We start from the raw sequence: 17,251 nt of genomic DNA, 5'->3' as shown, positions 1-17,251 counted from the left end.
TATTTTTGGTTGCACGCAGTCCGTTGCGTGCCAGGTGCCGCACTTTAAATTGGATCCATGGTCCTGGCATGGTTCTTATTTGGTTGCGTTTCACCCTCCACTGTGTAATTTGTGTGCAGTGAGGTGGGGCTATGGGAGCATATGTGGGGGTAGTGTACACACTGTGAAGGTTGTTCACCATACTGACCTGTGAATATGGTGTGGTGTGTGTTGGTCAGTTGGAGCTTGTTGTCCCGTGTTGTTGCTCTTGTCATAGGGGTGCAAGGTAAGCTTGCATGTTGTCCAGCTCCGTTTGTAACAAATGTAATTAAAGTTTCAGGTCAGAGTTTTCTTTCAGCATTCCTACCCTTTCCTGTTTAGTCTCTTCTTATATCTAGGTCATTGTGTGGAGGTCATGTTCCCTGGGTGTTCGAGGGTGACTGTCCTGAAGGGAACACCCGGTTTTTGTTCTAGATGGAGCAGGGGTCGATGCCTGAGTTCTGACTCCCCTGTAATAGTCTGGCATGATAACCCTGCTGCTAGGTCTGACAGGGACTGAGAAGTGGAAGTTGCAGTGGGAGTCTGCCCCCAAAATTGGTTCATACAAGTCAGTGATGACAAAGTGCCAAGTGCATATGCTTCTAGCCCGAGGTCCGCTGTCTACTCAGCTGTCACCAGTTGCCTGATGGGGCTGTCATTGATGGCAAACAGATGTGTCTCTGACATCTTGCCTGTTGTCGTAGATGACTGTCCTGGTATAGTGCCCACTGCAGAGCCAGTGACTACAAGAAAGCATCAGTTAGAGGCATATAAACAGTCTCGCATCCACTCCTGTAGGCATGGCCAAACTAGTTTTGACTGTTCGTCCCCTCTTCTGCAATTCAGGTGGTTGTATGGTTGCAAGCAGTTGTGTGCTTTCTTGCCAAAGCAAGTGTGTGAGCAGCATGTTTGTGGTCATGCCTCCTTGCCGGTGCACGGACTGTCGTTTACCACAGGCACGGTTACTGCAGCAGGCTGCAGGTCAGCACACCCTGGTCATGTGGTGCTGGGTGTGTCCGTGAACGCTCGGGACTCGGCATCCTTGAACAGTTGCTGTGGCCCGAATATGGCGGTTGATTCGAAGTGGGATGCATAGTTGTACCATGCTTCTGATCCCCGTTGTAGCTGAGGAACTACATACAGCTTGTCACCCAAACAAATAATTGAGTCTCCATCGAATTGTGCTCCTACAAAATCAAAGCAGATTGAATTAGAGGATGCGTTTGAGCAACCAGATGGAACAAAGTGTACTGTCTGCCATAATGGTAGAACAAACAGCATCTTAGATACTGCCATAGATGCAAAGGCATTCTGCTACCAGTCTGTTTTTCATAAATGACCTGACACTACTGCTGTTCTGATGTCTTGGCAGGGTGTTGTAGTAGTGCTGTCTTTGTGGTATCAAATTTTCCTGTAGTCTGTGGTACATGGATGATTTCACTCATTATGTGAGCACAGTTAGCTGTGTTACACAGTAAAGCCGGAAAATTAGGTGTATCTTCCAAAGTGCTGTGATTTTGTAATATGAGCTCAGCAACCTGAAACCAGGTGGCTGGATATTCTGGTTAAAATGCCGACAGCTTGGATATGGAGCCGGGTCTTAACAGAACTCCACTTAAGTCTTGTTCGTACTATGATGGTGTAATAAGTCCGAGCTTGGCAGGCAAGCACTCTAAGTACAATTACAATGTGGGTGGAAAACCAGAACACACCTTGCAAAGCCGAGCAGGCTGGACTGTATATTGCACAGCGAATGTATTTGACTGCATGGTTGAACCACAAACACATACAAGTGGCCATTATACAGACTTGTTGTTTGAGTGAGATCCTGATGATATGTAGCTCTGTGTTCATTGAATGTGAAATCAGCAAGTAGGTCCTGTTGTTGTAAGTATTGTCCATGTCCACCATTACTGGCGTTGGCCGCATGATGTGTCGGAACACAAGCTTCACATTTCACTTCCATTGTATGTTGATTAGAGGATGTAAATATGTTGTGCAGTTCACTGTGGGAGTCACTGTTCTGAAGAATTTGCCTGAAAAAATTACGTTCTTGTAGATGTTCCATTGTTGGTATTAGTGCTGTGTTGCATAGTACACTTCTAAATTGGAGACAAAATTAGCTGCACTTTTTGGCGTCACCATTGTAGGTCTTCCATGCAGGAAGTGTACCGAATGTAACCCTAATGCTGCAGGATACAGGTATACATACTTCATTAATATCACAAGTACAATGGAAACACATTCATGCAACATGGAAGTCATCAACAGACTAACTAACTCCAGAGGGAATACACTTGCCCTCACACCATGCAGAACAGAGATGCTAGTCGCGTCAAAGGTTGTAATTTATGGTGTATTCCATATCTCCAATGGGTGAAGTCCCCACAGATATTTTTCACAACACTGGTATGCAGAAGAAATCAAAATTTCTTGAAAACTTACACCTTCAGAGTCACTACAAGAACTGTGAAAACACTGTTGCAACTTCCTAGTATCAGAAATGTGACTCTATGAGGCATGTCTAGCTGCACTTGCCCACAAAAGGCAAAGATCCCAGTTTCGAGTCCTGGTCCAGCACACAGTTTTAATCTACTGGGAAGTTTCAAATCAGTGCACACTCCGCTACAAAGGGAACATTCATTCTGGAAACAATCTGCAGGCAGTGGTTAAGCCATGTTTCCACTATGTCGATTCTTCCAGGAGTGCTAGTCCCAGTAGGTATCCAGCTGAACTTCTGTGAAGTCCCAAAGGTAGAAGGGGATGTATGTTGAAAAAGAGGCTGTGAAGACAGGTCATGAGTTGTGCTTGGATATCACAGCCAGCAGAGCACTTGCCCATGAAAGACAAAGGTCGCAGGTTTCTAGTCATGATCCGGCACACAGTTTTAATCTGCCAGGAAGTTTCAAAGGTGTCTTGGTTGCCACAGTGAAATGATTTGAAAGTCAAGGTGTTGAGGCAACGAAAATCCTAAAGAAATGTTCATTTACAGATATAAATATTTGACTTGAAGATAGGCAGTGTATGCTTTCCTATAAAACCGAGTTAGTGATACCACAATGAAAATGTAATATATAGCTATTCAATCTCTATGATGACTTACATAAAAATTGCTCATGTTTTTGTTTATAGTTTCTTCATGTGAACTATGAGTGTTTTACTGCTGTTGCTGAATTAGCTGTTTATTATTTTCCCCCTGATTTTACGTAATTTGTTCTCCCTAGTGTGTGTGTGTGTGTGTGTGTGTGTGTGTGTGTGTGTGTGTGTGTGTGTGTGTGTGTGCATTTCCTAAGAATTTAGAAGTCGTTTCATTTATGTATTTATTTATTATGCAAGGTACCTGATGTGGATGAAGTTGAAAAAATTCTAAAATTTAAACCAAATCGCATTGGCCATGGAACATGCATTCATCCAAATTTTGGTGGATCTGAGAAGTTATGGAATATGTTAAGCAAATCTGGTATCCCTGTTGGTAAGTATGAGTGCTTTAAGCAGTTTGGCTAGTATATTTCTGTTATGCTGCTGTTTCACCATTTAAAAATGTTCATAATTTTAGGAGTATAACAAATCAAGAACAAAGGGGAGTTGGAATAAAAGAATTAAAGTGGTTCTAGTAATAATCATGTGATTGTGATATGAGCAGTAGAATCTCACAATAGGGGAAAATGCCTGAAAAAATAAAGGAACTACTTAACTGAAGCCTTTGGAGCTGTTAGATATAGGCAGAGGGTATGATGCCAAACTTACCAGTGTCTATTAGAACAATTGTGTACTTCACTAACTGATTAAGCTAGGTAAACACTATGAGTGACTCTTCCACTACTTCACTGAGTGAGGTACCACAGCCATAAGACATTGAACTTACATTCAGCTGAGTGAGGTACCACAGCCGTAAGACATTGGACTTGCATTCAGATTGGTTGCAGTTCATATATCATCCACCATCCAGATTTAGTTTTTCCATGGTTCTCCTAAATTTCTTCAGGCAAATACCAGGAGATGTTTTCTTTGAATTAGCCAAAGCTGATTTCCCTGCTCATCCTTCCTTAATCTGAGTTTGTGTTTTGTCTGTAATAACCTCATCATCAACAGGATGTTCCTTCCTTCTTCCCTCGCTTCCCCTGTGACTCTGCTACTTCATGGACTGGTGGATTAGTGTACTCGGTATCACAATTGTGTCTGAACCCAATCCACTAAGATACTTTGACGTGACAGGCCACTTAGAATTACCAACTCTAAATTCAGAAATGTCATATAAAATTTAGTTGCTACTCACTATATAGTGGATATGCTGAGTCGTAGATAGGCACAACAAAAAGACTGTCACAAATAAGCTTTCAACCAACAAGGCTTTTGTTAAAAATTTATGCCTGTCTGCGACTTAGCATCTCCATTATTTTTTATATTAATGTAGCACTTGGTGTTTAATAATAATCCCAAACAACTTAACATTTTTTTCTGCACTCACTTCCTCAGCATTTGTGTCCAGGGGATCTGATCTGTCTTGAAATCCTCACTTATCCAAATTCTCTTCTGTAATCGGAATCGGAACCAACATGAGAGTTCTCATGTTCGTAATAATAAAAGATCATGAGTTACCTTCATCCAGCTGTGTCACAACAGGGCGATCAACTTTTGGATATATTGTTTCTTCATAGATCTCCATCACATTGAGGTTTTCAAATAAATTATTACAGTCCCTAAGAAAATTTATCCAGTAAATAAACACACATAAATAAAGTACACAGTAAATCTGCATAACTAGTTCCAGACAGTTAAGAGCAGAACATGCAGAAACATCATTGTTCATTCATTTAGGGACACTTAAAATATTATAATAATTATTTATATTTCAGTATTTGAGCAGACCACAAGAAAAACACAATACACAAAATAGATTATTGGATAGAAATATTTAGTTCTGGCTAGTTGGATCATCACACAATCTGCAGTACTTTGATGCTGGCACTGACATAGTTTGAATATATCGTGCTTCAAACGTAATTTTCTCTTCTAGTGATCACAGTTTGTAATTTTGTGACTGACATTGTGTCCTAAAAATAAATATTGTACTTAAATATAATTTCCCATCTGCAGACATGCAGCAACAAATAATCAAATCACTGTCCATTGCAGTTATTTTCCATGTTAAAACCTCATTGCATTCCCACATTCTCATGGCTAAATGTGGAATACCCATCCTTTCGTCAACAATTACACACTGAAGGTGGCAGTCTTGCCCATACAGAACTTAATTATACTTGGGTATTAAGCAACTTGTATGATACTTACTCATGATCATTTTACAAATAATCACCATTTAGTCTTCATAATAAATATCATAATATATCATTATTATTCATACATGTTACTCTACTATAATCAATTAAGTTTTAAAATGCTTCTACAATCTCAAATAGTTACACCAACAGCTGCTCTAGTCCACTACATACAGTGATAATTATTGATGTTATACCTGTATTGCCAAAATTGTTCTCTAGTGGAAGGAATCCACAGTTTCTGATACTATGTTTGAAAATGTAAGCCCTGATTATACTAAAAAAAGATAAGATTATTAGTTCCTCATAAAGTGGCTGGGACTTATCATTGTACAGAAGGAAAATTTGCTGACACAGGTGACAGTAATAAAACAAATAAATAAAAAATACATTATTAAGTAAAAAAGCGGGCCGGGGTGGCCGAGCGGTTCTAGGCACTACAGTCTGGAACTGCATGGCCGCTACGATCGCAGGTTCGAATCCTGCCTCGGGTATGGATGTGTGTGATGTCCTTAGGTTAGTTAGGTTTAAATAGTTCTCAGTTCTAGGAGACTGATGACCTCAGATGTTAAGTCCCATAGTGCTCAGAGCCATTTGAACCATTTTTAAGTAAAAAACGGAAAGAAATTCACTAAATTTTGCTGGCTTTTTTTCCCATAAAAATTCATCTCTGGCATCAAATTGTTGTAAATAATTAGTTTTTCTTGTTAATGGTTCCAGGTGTATGACTCAGTGACCCATGGTCCTATACCAGTAGTGAAAAGTCTTAAATATACTTACAGATGATGATTGACATAAAACCATCCAACGCTTATGTTTTGTGCACTTTACACTGGTTGAATTTTGATTTGGCATCATAACAGCATTTTCCATTAGAGATTCCCCTAAGGTACACATCCATTCATGTTGAGAAAAGCTTAATTTTTCTCCTTTTATCAGTTAGTAGTAGCAGTTGTACAGCAGTATTTCATTATTCAAGTGCAAGAAAAAACGTGAATTGACACTTAAGAATTTTTTCTCCTTGCTTGAATGTGCTTCTTTGATTAACGATGAATATAAAATTCATTTCAACTTCATCAGAACCATTTACAAATAAAAAAATAGTCTAAACTGAAATAAAGTTTTTTAATGAGAATATCTTTAGCAGGTGTGGATGTAAGGTTGGCAATTTTTATTTGTATGTATTATATCCATAAAAAATAATTATATTCCTGCTAGTAGAAATAAAAAAAACACTGTTCTTTGTGTTGATGAACAGAGGTTAAGTGAGGTACAGCATCTCCATGTGCCATTAGAATGTTCTGTAGTAGCAAGCATTTGTACATGTTCTAACACTTATAAAGGTTCCTCCGTGTAAATCAGTAATAATTTTACAATAAAATCTACTGTCCTTGACATTAATAATTTATGCTATGAAAATTCATATTTGAAGTAGTTCCTATAATGTGCCAGGCTTCATACTCAGTGTTGCTTATGTCTGCTATACAGTTACAAGAAGATTTGAATGTTTCAAGATACCAATATTACTATTATGCTTATGGAGGTAGCCGGAAAATGCTGGAAGGTTTGCAACATTTCTGCCTCACAGTGTTCAGTCGGAGTGCTCTCTGAGTTGTATTTATTTATTTATTTATTTATTTATTTATTTGATTAGCCATCCGTAGACATTTTGCAATTTATGGATGTTGTCAGTTTGGATACAGTGATTTTTGCAGATACATTGACACTTTTATATGCATTTACAGAGTATACAAATACAATGACATTTATCACTTAAATTACATTCAAACAATTAAATATTCACTTATTGTTTAGAAACAGTGTTCCTGAAAATATAGTTTAAGGGTTTTTCTGTAACAGTGCATGTTGTTAATTTCTTTGATGTCCTGTGCAGCTTGTTATACATTTACAGAATATACAATACAATGTCATTATGTCACTTAAATTACATTCAAACATTTAAATATTCAATTCAAACATATAGGAAATCTAAAGTCAAATTACAGAAATAAAACCACTATAGCTAAAGTATCCAGCACAACTCAAATTCATAGGTATAAAAGAAAATATTGCTTGAATGAGTCCACTTATGAATGAAATTTGATTCTGTTACGCTTTAGTCTGTAATCAGAACTCCTAGTACACCAGTAAATGATGCAAGCTGGCACTTTTTATCAAAATTAACGTGGCGGATGTTGGCTTCGAGTTTGTGACATCGTGACAACTCCCCTTATTATTCCTCCATGATTAGGCTTGCATCGACAAAGTATGTAAATAATAAGCCAATGGAACAATTATCATCTCTAGACAAGGTTATAAATAATGTAGAAAGAAATTTGTACGAAATCGGGTTATAATTTTAGTTATCTTTCAGATCATGAAAGAAAATGTTCAGATTAATAAAAGTAATAAAATCCTATAGACAAACATGAATGAGACATATGTGCTTATTTACTTACTGTGAATGTATTGTGCATGTATAAATTTAAAGTATTCATTATCAATCATCTGTATCTTAGGAGCTCTTTTACTTATTTCACAGAAGTTTGTCTTACTTCAAACCTGAAAACTAAAACCATTGAAGGTTACGAGAAAAGTCATTTGGGACCCTTGTTGGAACAGAATATTCCAGTTGTTCTGTCGGTAGGTATTGTGAAATTTAACAAAATTTATTACAATCTTGGAAATTCCTGGCTCTAGCAATATGTAAAATGAGGGAAAGGTTACCACTCATGTACAGCAGATTGATGTGTGGAGCATAGAAACACACAACAGAAAACATCATTCACGATAGCTTTCATGCACTTGGTCCCATGAATGTGTGTGCTGTTGTTACAAGAAGAGCTAGTGCTAGGAAGCTAGCATTAATGCTGTTTTCTGTTATGTTTTTCTGTGCTCCATGCATTGATCTGCTGTAGGCAAGTAATTGATTTTCCCTTATTTTACATATAACAAATTAATTACACTGATTGAAGTATTATTATCATTATCATCATCATCATCATCTAATATGCTTGTAGGTAGATTCAGAGTGTAATTGTCATAATGCCATCATTTCAGAAGATTTTGAAGTCAATGCAAGAGAAAGGTAATCACTCATGTACAGCTGATCAAAGCTTTTCACATAGGCACATTTTTAGTACAGTTTCACTAGTTCTTAAACTACTTTTTTTTCAACAAAAGTAATAAGTTTTTGAAAAGGTAATATAATTGGAGAGATAAAAATTCTACGGAAGGCAGGACAACACACCCATGTAGGTATTAGAGTTTGCAAGCTTTCGGAGCCAGTGGCTCCTTCTTCTGGCAGAAGGGATGAAGAGGAAGGAAGAGGGGCAAAGGAATAGGACTGGTGAGGTTTAGGAAAAGGGTTAGCATTCAGAAAAGTTGTCCAGAACCTCAGATCAGGGAAAACTTACTGGACGGGATGAGAATGAAAGACTGATTGTTAAAGGGCTGCAGCGAATGAGATTTGAAAACCTGAGAGCTTAGAGATGGAAGATAGTGTAATATGCATGACAGGGATTACTGCCAAAACATTGTGCCTGTCTTGAATGGATCTGACCATGATCCTAACTTGATTCACCACCACTACTCCATAATTATCCCTTACAAGGCTTCCAATAATGCCTCACATCCAGCATTGCTTTAGAACCCTTCCTCAGATCCCTACAAGATGACTCTAGCTGTCCTCTGCAAAACTCCATGCTCTTTGTTCCCTAAAAGCCGATTACTTCATCATTATCCTCCCAGCGGACAAGGGGTCCACCACTGCCGTACTTGACCAACGAGAGTATGTAAGTGAAGGTCTATGTCAGCTGTCTGACACTTCTGTGTTTGGCATCTGCCATAAGGTCCATCCCTGTAATTTGAACTGACCTACAGTCCTTCTCTAAAACATCAGGCTCCTCAAAAGGACTAATGCTTCAATATACGGAACTTCTTACCTCAGCCAAACTACGCACCACCACCTTTTACTTTCTTCCTAAGGTCCACAGATCCAATCACCCTGGCTGTCCAATATTTGCTGGCTTCAAGGCACCCACCGAACGTATATCTACTTGGTTGATCAACACCTGCAAGCCATAGTACAAAGACTTCCTTCCTATATTAAAGACGCCAACCATTTCCTCAATTGTATGAAACCTGTGTCTATCCCACTCCCACCATGTACCTTGCTTGTCACCATTGATGCCACCTCCCTCTGTACCAACTTTTCCCATGCACGTGGTCAGTCTGCTGCTGAATATTTCATCAGTTAGCACCCACCTGATTCCAAACCTGTGACATTCTTCCTGCTTGTCTTAATGAGGGACGGACAGACAGACAGACAGACAGTTCAGGTGCAAGGTCATGGGAACAAGGATGGCTCCTTCCTATGCCAAGCTTTTCATGGGTTGCTTGGAGTAGGCTTTTCTGGCATCCACAAGCCTGCAGCCCCTGCTTTGATTTAGATACATTGATGACATCTTTGCCCTGTGTGGACTCATGGTGAGGCTGCCCAGTTAAAATTCTCGGAATCTGCAAATAGATTCTTGGAATTTGTAAATACATTCTCCCAATAAATTTCATATGGTCCTGTTCTGAATTCCATGCCACTTTCCTTGACATTGGTCTCATCCTCACTGAAGGTCAGCCACACACTGCCATTGATATTAAATTTACTAACAAACAACATAGTTACAGTTGCTCTTCTTTTCACATCAGAGGATCCCTCGCACACAGCCTTGGCATTTGAGGCAAGCATATTTGTTCAGATGCAGACTCTTTACAGCAGTACACCACCATTATCATCTCACCATTCACAGGACGTAATTACTTCGCCAGCCTAGTTATAAAGCAGATTTCCTGGGCCATCACATCCAATCCTAGTACTGATCCCTCCAAAACACAACTTAGAAGTGCATCACTTGTCACTCAGTATTACACTGGTCTTGAATGTATTAATCAGCTACTTTCAAAATGGCTATGACTTCTTAAAATCCATTCTGTCTCAGATTTTGCCCCCCGCACCTAGATTAGCTACTCATTGCCCTCCCAATCTTCACAATATCCTTGTCAGACCGTAAGCTCCTTCTGCACCCATCTCCCTACACTATGGCTTCTACCCTTGTGATTGTCCCTGCTGTAAGACTTGCTCTATGCACCCTCTTACCACCATCAATACCAGCCCTGTAACTGGCAAAACATATACTGTCAAAGGGAGAACCACCTGTGAAATGGCACATGTCGTATACTACCTATTATGTAAACACTTTTTGACCTTTTACATTGTCTTGACTGCCACCGAGTTATCAGTTAAGGTGAATGGACATAGCAATGCCAACACTCAATATCCTGTTGCAGAGCATGCTCTACAACATGACAGTTGTGACCTCGGTGCCTGTTTTACAATATGTGCCCTCTGTATTCTTCCACCAGACACCAGTTGCTCAGATCTCCGCAGGTGGGAACTGCTGCTATAACATGCCCTTGATCCTTGCCACCCACCTGGCCTTAATTTAATTTCTTCGGTCTCAGTGTTTCTTCACAGAAATTATTCCTTTCTTCACTCGCATTTAGTTTTCTGTATCTTTCATTTTCAGCTTATCTATGTTTTGCTGCCCCCCCCCCTCCCCCTCACTCCTCTGTCACATAAATGCACTTAGTTTAGCCACCCAAGATCCTTCCTTCATCATCCAAAGTAGTACTTTGTTTCTAGTATACTGTTGTCCACCCAACTCGTGCAATATTTTAGTCCTTCCCTGCTCCCAATCCTACTCATATGTGTATGATGAAGGTGCAAGACTTGTCTTGTATATGTAATGACAACCTCTTACTGCAATCCATTCATAAGTATTTCTTATTCTGTCAAAGACAGGGCTATGTGTGAAAGCAGCCTCATTGATACATCACTCTACAGTATGTGGGTTTAACAAATAATCAACTGTCTTTCCACATCCTACATGAATGACCTACTTCAACAGCTGTTCTAATAACCATTGCCATTGCTTCAATTTCAATACCCTCCCCCAGCATAATTCATCTGGTCTAAATTCTACCCACAGGTATTGTACTCCTTTTACCCCTATGTCCTTCCCTCTATTCTCCCTCTTGTCCCTTGTAAACAGACTGCTGACATATGTCATTGTTATATGAAATGAGTGATGATTTTCAATGACTTCCACTGCAGAATGCAGAACATGATCTCTCTCTGAACATCCGCCCCCACCCCCCCACCCTCCACCCACGCACGCACACTAAATTCACCTTGCATACTGCACAGCTGAGAACTTTTCCTTGTGAGATAGGAGAGCGAGACTGAGTCAGAAAGGGCTTGCCAGCTGGATTAACAACATTTTTTTATTACCTGATAAACAATGAAAAAGAACAACAATTGAATTGAATTGAATTTTCATTGGTGTTGGCATTATTATTTTCTGTAATTCCCTTGATACTGATAAGATGCATATTATATCCTTAAAATTATGACCAAAGGTAAATAAGTACATAAGTAAAATGATTGAACAGTCATGCATGCTTTAGTTGTGTAAAGAAGAAGGGCATGATTAATAAATTAATATTGTGGTCTACAATACTACAATACCACTGCATGTACAGTCAGTTCCTTAAGTATTTTGTATAACTGGTACAATGCTTTTGCTTTTATTTTATAGACTGATGACAAAGGGGTATTTGCAACAACTCTGTCTGAAGAATGTAGAATCGCAGCTGAAACTTTCTCCCTGACAAGAATGTGGATGTGTGAAGCCATGCTCCGGAGTGTGTCATACACTTTTACTACTGAAGATGAGAAAAACAAATTAGTGCATTCAATTCATAAATTTATGAATAGTTCAGAATGCAGTTAGTCATGTCTAGTTCTTCATGTATTTTTAGTCATCATCTTTTGCAGCTGTTCCCTGCAACATTGTCATTCTAAGAGCTAATCATGGCAACAGTGAATAAGAAAATAAAAGTAGGATGTTGTAAATCAGTCGTATTCTTCTTTATATGTAGATGTATTTGCATATCCTCTGATTTTACTAGCAATCTGTATGCAGACTTAATTCTATCTTTTTTCTTCTGAAAACTGTGAATTTGAAGTAAATCTTTATCCCTTTTTATAAAATAATGAAATTAATTTTAACCTGTGTGTTTTTTGATCACAAAACACTCTGAAATTTGTTACTTGTATGTTTTTGTGAACATTTGTAATTAATCTCAGCTTAAAAGTGCTGTTGTGACCACATTTTCCCTAAGCTTCACAACTGTTCCATTATAAGTAATGAATCATCTTTCAGCAAGTTTCAATCACATAAACAATGAAACGTGAGAGCCTAGATCCTATGAATAGTCTACATCTACATCTACATATATATTCCACTAGCCACCAAGCGGTGTGTGGCGGAGGGCACAATTCGCATCAAAGTCATATTTTCCCCCCTCTGTTCCACTCGCAGATCGTGCGAGGGAAAAACGACTGTCCGAACGTCTCAGTACGAGCTCATATTTTCCTTATCTTTGAACGATGATCATTATGTGATTTGAAAGTTGGTGGTAATAATATATACTCTACATCCTCGGTGAAGATTGGATTTCAGAATTTAGTGAGCAACCCCTTCTGTTTAGCGCGTCATCTATCTGCAAGTATGCCCCACTTCAAACTTTCTGTGAGATTTGTAATGCTCTCACGATGGCTAAAAGTACCAGTCACGAATCTTGCCGCTCTTCTTTGGACCTTCACAATCTCTTGAATCAGACCCAACTGCTAAGGATCCCACACAGACGAACAATACTCTAAGACTGGATAAACTAACGTATTATATGCTATTTCTTTTGTTGAAGGACTGCATCGCTTCAGGATTCTACCAATAAACCACAATCTAGAGTTTGCCTTACCTGTTATTTGTGTAATCTGATCATTCCATTTGAGATCATTTTGAATAGTCACACCCAGATACTTGACTGATGTTACCACTTCCAAAGACTGATCATTTGTTTTGTACTCATACATTAATGGGGATTTTCACCTTGTTATACTCAGTAGGTTACACTTACTAATATTGAGAGATAATTGCCAGTCATTACACCACATATTTATTTTCTGTAAATCCTCATTGATTTGTTCACAACTTTCGTGTGATACTACTTTCCTGTAGACTACAGCATCATCGGGAAACAGTCTAAGGTCGCTGTCCATACCATCAACCAGATCGTTTATGTAAATTGTAAAAAGCAGATGACCTTTTACGCTGCCCTGGGGCACACCTGAAGTTTCTCTTGTTTCTTTTTGAAGTTACCCCGTTCAGGATGACATACTGCTCCCAGTCTGTTAGAAAACTTTCTATCCAACTGCATATGTCATTGGATAGACCGTAAGCGCGCACTTTTTGTAGCAAGTGACAGTGCGGAACTGAGTCGAACGCCTTTCGAAAGTCGAGAAATATGGAATCAACCTGGGAGCCGGTATCTAGAGCCTGCTGTATATCATGCACAAAGAGGGCCAGCTGTGTCTCGCATGACCACTGTTTCCTAAAACCGTGCTGGTTTCTGCAGATGAGCTTCTCAGAGTCTAGAAAGGTCATTATGTCTGAACACAAAGTACATTCCATGATTCTACAACAAATTGACATCAGTGAAATTGGCCAGTAATTATGTGCATCTGATTTTCTACCCTTTTTATAGATTGCTATGACCTGGGCCTTCTTCCAGTCCCGTGGAACTTTCCACCTTTCCATTGATCTCTGATAGATGATGGATAAGAATGGTGCTATATTTGTAGCATAGTCAACATAAAATCTTACAGGGATACTGTCTGGGCCAGATGCCATTCTGGCATCTAAGGATCTTAACTGTTGCAGAAGGGTGGAAGGTTGTAGGACACCCCTCGATAGATCAGGCGTGCACTACACGTAGGAAGCAGCTACATGGGTAGCACATTACTTGTGGCATACACATGGTTTTTTTTTTAGATTAGGTTCCTCCCCATGGGAAATAAACCGCTGGCCCAAAAATTAGAAGTTCATGACAATTATGTGGGTGTGCCAACTGTAAAAATTGTTAGTTCGCCTAAACAGGTCATTCCAAAGGATTTAAGTATGCGTAATCTCATGTTAGTAAATTGTCGAAGTGTCTGTAGCAAGATCCCCGAGTTAATCTCCAAAATAAACAGTAGCAATGCCAATATTGTGTTAGGTACTGAAAGCTGGTTGAAACCAGACGTAAAAAGCAGTGAAATTTTGAACTCTGATTGTACAATGTTTAGGAAGGATAGGACTGATGCTATTGGAGGTGGTGTGTTCATTGCAGTTAAAAGCTCTGCATAATTACACTGTCAGAAAAAAAAATGGTACACCCTTTTAGAAGTTTCCAATTCACTCAAGATTCATTGTTGCAACATTCATATGGAGTATATGAAATGATTATATTTGCAGAGCAAGAGCGCAAGCAGTTCTGAGGTACCAGGTAGTGACCCATACTGAAACACCTATATTAGTATGCAGTGTAGCCTTCCCAGGCAGCACTGCAGGCACTGACTTTGGCATCCAGTTGATCATACAAGGGTGAATACTATCCTGGGATACACTATGCCATGCCTGCTCGACCTGTTCACTTAGTTCTGTAAGAGTTGGTGGTTGTCATGTTGCACGAGTCACTTTTTGTCCCATCATTTCCTACATGTGTTTGATTGGAGACCAGTCCAGAGATTATGTTGGACAGAGAAACATCTTCCTGCTGCAAGAATGGCAAAAGAACGGATCTAACAACATTCTGCTTGTACCGATTGCTGGTTAGTGTACTCTCAGAAACACGAAAGGTGAACGAGAGTTATAGCTTATCACAGCCCAGACCATAAGGCCTGGGGTGTGGCATGTGTGTCTCAGACAGATGCACTCTACAAGACATTGCTCATCAGGTCTATGTTATACGTGCAAACCACTGTCACTTGCATGCAGGCATAATTTGCTTTCATTTCTGAAGACCATGCCATGTTATTCCATCTTCTGAGTGATCCTCTGACAGCACCAGTCAAGCTGTGCGTGTTGATGCTGTGGCATGACTGAAATACGGGCTAGAGGTGTGCGTGCTTATAGTCCTACTGCCAATAACTGATTCACAACAGTTTATGTTGACACGTCTGAGCTGACAGGCCCTCATACCTGTGCTTTGGTAGCTGGATGATCTGCCACTGTTGCCCTTACAATACGATGATTATGGCGGACATCTGTGCAGTGTGGACAACCAGAACCTCATCTACAAGTGTAAGAAAGGTCATGTGACTACTGATACTAGCACCATTGCGCAACTTGACCTCTTTCAAGCTCTCTCAGTTGGTTGTAGAAAGCACTAGTGTGTCTCCGTGGCACGGTTGCCTGCTTGCTTGATACATTTGCACCACACTGAGCCTTCTGGCTGTGAGAATTACCTATTAAAGGGTTGACACAGATGGCGCTCAGGTAGCTATGACACTATGCTATCTGCTGACAGACGATGTTGAAACCCTTATGAGTACATGTTCTATCACCCAGGTGGCATATGCTGTGATCAGATCAAAATTAACATTGTCTTTTCAAGTGTACTATTTTTTTCCGGCATTGTATTTTCAGAATTTTGAGTACAGTCATCATATTAAATAGTTTTCTGTAAACTGCAGCCACATGAACAGTAGAAAACAGACATGTAGGAACAGCCTCTGCTCATTCTTTTCAGAATTTTGAGTACAACAGTGACATGTACAAACCCAATTTATTTTCCTGTATTTTTTTACTGTATCTTGCAAGCTCGTCTTGTGAACTCAGGGATGGTGACCTCCTAACTATTTTCACTCACTCTATGCTATCTGTGACTGGGATAATCACCTAATACTTTTCAAGTACATGCTGAATTAAAGAAAAATATTTTTTTTTATTCCCATTGGCCCAGAATCCTGAGTGAATATACTATTTATTTTAAGAATCATGCCATTTATTCCAAACTTTTCCTCTTTGTACATATTTCTTTTGCAGATTGAATTGGATTTTTAAAAATGTGTGTGTGTGTGTGGGGGGGGGGGGGGGGGGGTGTACGAGTTGCCTTTGGCATGACTGATAGGATGCCGTCAGTTGGATTTCCTGTTGGATTTTTGAGAAGGCCCACAGCCTGTGTGCTGTAGCACTGTCTTTAGAACTGACCACAGCATATTGGCTTTTAGCTAATTTAAAGATATGAAGAAGAGAGTGATGAATTTCTGGATTAACTTTTTTGACTTCTTAAATGGACATAAGAGCTCCAGAAGCACTTTAAAACATTGTATAAGTGACTACTAACATAGATTACTTTGTGTGAAATGCATTCAGAGATATTTTAGTCTTGTCATCTTTGACATAGTGACTCTCCATTCAGTCTAGACAAAAGTAGCGAGGTATGTTAAAGAACATTTTGAAGTCTTCCACCTCAGCTGTTTTTGACAAGTACTCACTTACTGCATCTTGCACAATTGGCTAGTTTAATCCTTTAAAAACCACTTCTCAAGTGCAGTATGTGTCAATACATTCCACAGTTATCTGATTGTAATACGGCAGAATAGAGGATCACACGCACATGCATGTGTCAGAATTAATACAAGAAAGCTTGCTCCACGCAGTAATAGTAAGCTTCATAACTGGTGCCACGTTATAGGATACTACACGTTCTCTCTTTTGTTGTTGAACAGTTGGTGAAGATGACTGTTATAGCACACAGTAAGCTTTCTTGTTTTAATTCTGATGCTTGCACATGAAGTGCTCACTTTCTGGTCGGCTATTCCACCATTTTATAATTGGATAACTCATCTATATATTTACGCCTATTGCACTTGAAAATAGCCCATAATAACATATTTGACCAGTCATGCAATACGTAATAAGTGAACACTTCTCAAAAAAGCCAAGGTAGAAAACTTCAAAATTTCCTTTGACAAATATACAGCTTTGGTACTCCACAAGAAAAAAGTAGCA

The 17,251-nt window shown here is 39.3% G+C and overlaps 1 protein-coding gene across 1 annotated transcript in view; it reads left to right on the top strand.

Annotated features, from left to right (window-relative positions):
* The window catches only part of LOC126088502 (adenosine deaminase-like protein), a 79,515-nt gene extending 67,105 nt beyond the window's left edge, over positions 1–12,410 (top strand). The window contains exons 5-7 of the mRNA XM_049906645.1: positions 3,355–3,490; positions 7,840–7,940; positions 11,951–12,410. Coding sequence (XP_049762602.1) covers positions 3,355–3,490; positions 7,840–7,940; positions 11,951–12,145 — 432 coding nt within the window. The 3' untranslated portion in view covers positions 12,146–12,410. The remainder of the gene's footprint in view (positions 1–3,354; positions 3,491–7,839; positions 7,941–11,950) is intronic.
* The last annotated feature ends 4,841 nt before the right edge of the window (positions 12,411–17,251 follow it).

Source organism: Schistocerca cancellata, chromosome 6 (genome assembly GCF_023864275.1).
Source record: "Schistocerca cancellata isolate TAMUIC-IGC-003103 chromosome 6, iqSchCanc2.1, whole genome shotgun sequence".
In the NCBI taxonomy this organism is placed as follows: domain Eukaryota; kingdom Metazoa; phylum Arthropoda; class Insecta; order Orthoptera; family Acrididae; genus Schistocerca; species Schistocerca cancellata.
The sequence above is the reverse complement of the archived record's forward strand: the minus strand, read 5'-3'. Positions and strand labels throughout refer to the sequence as shown.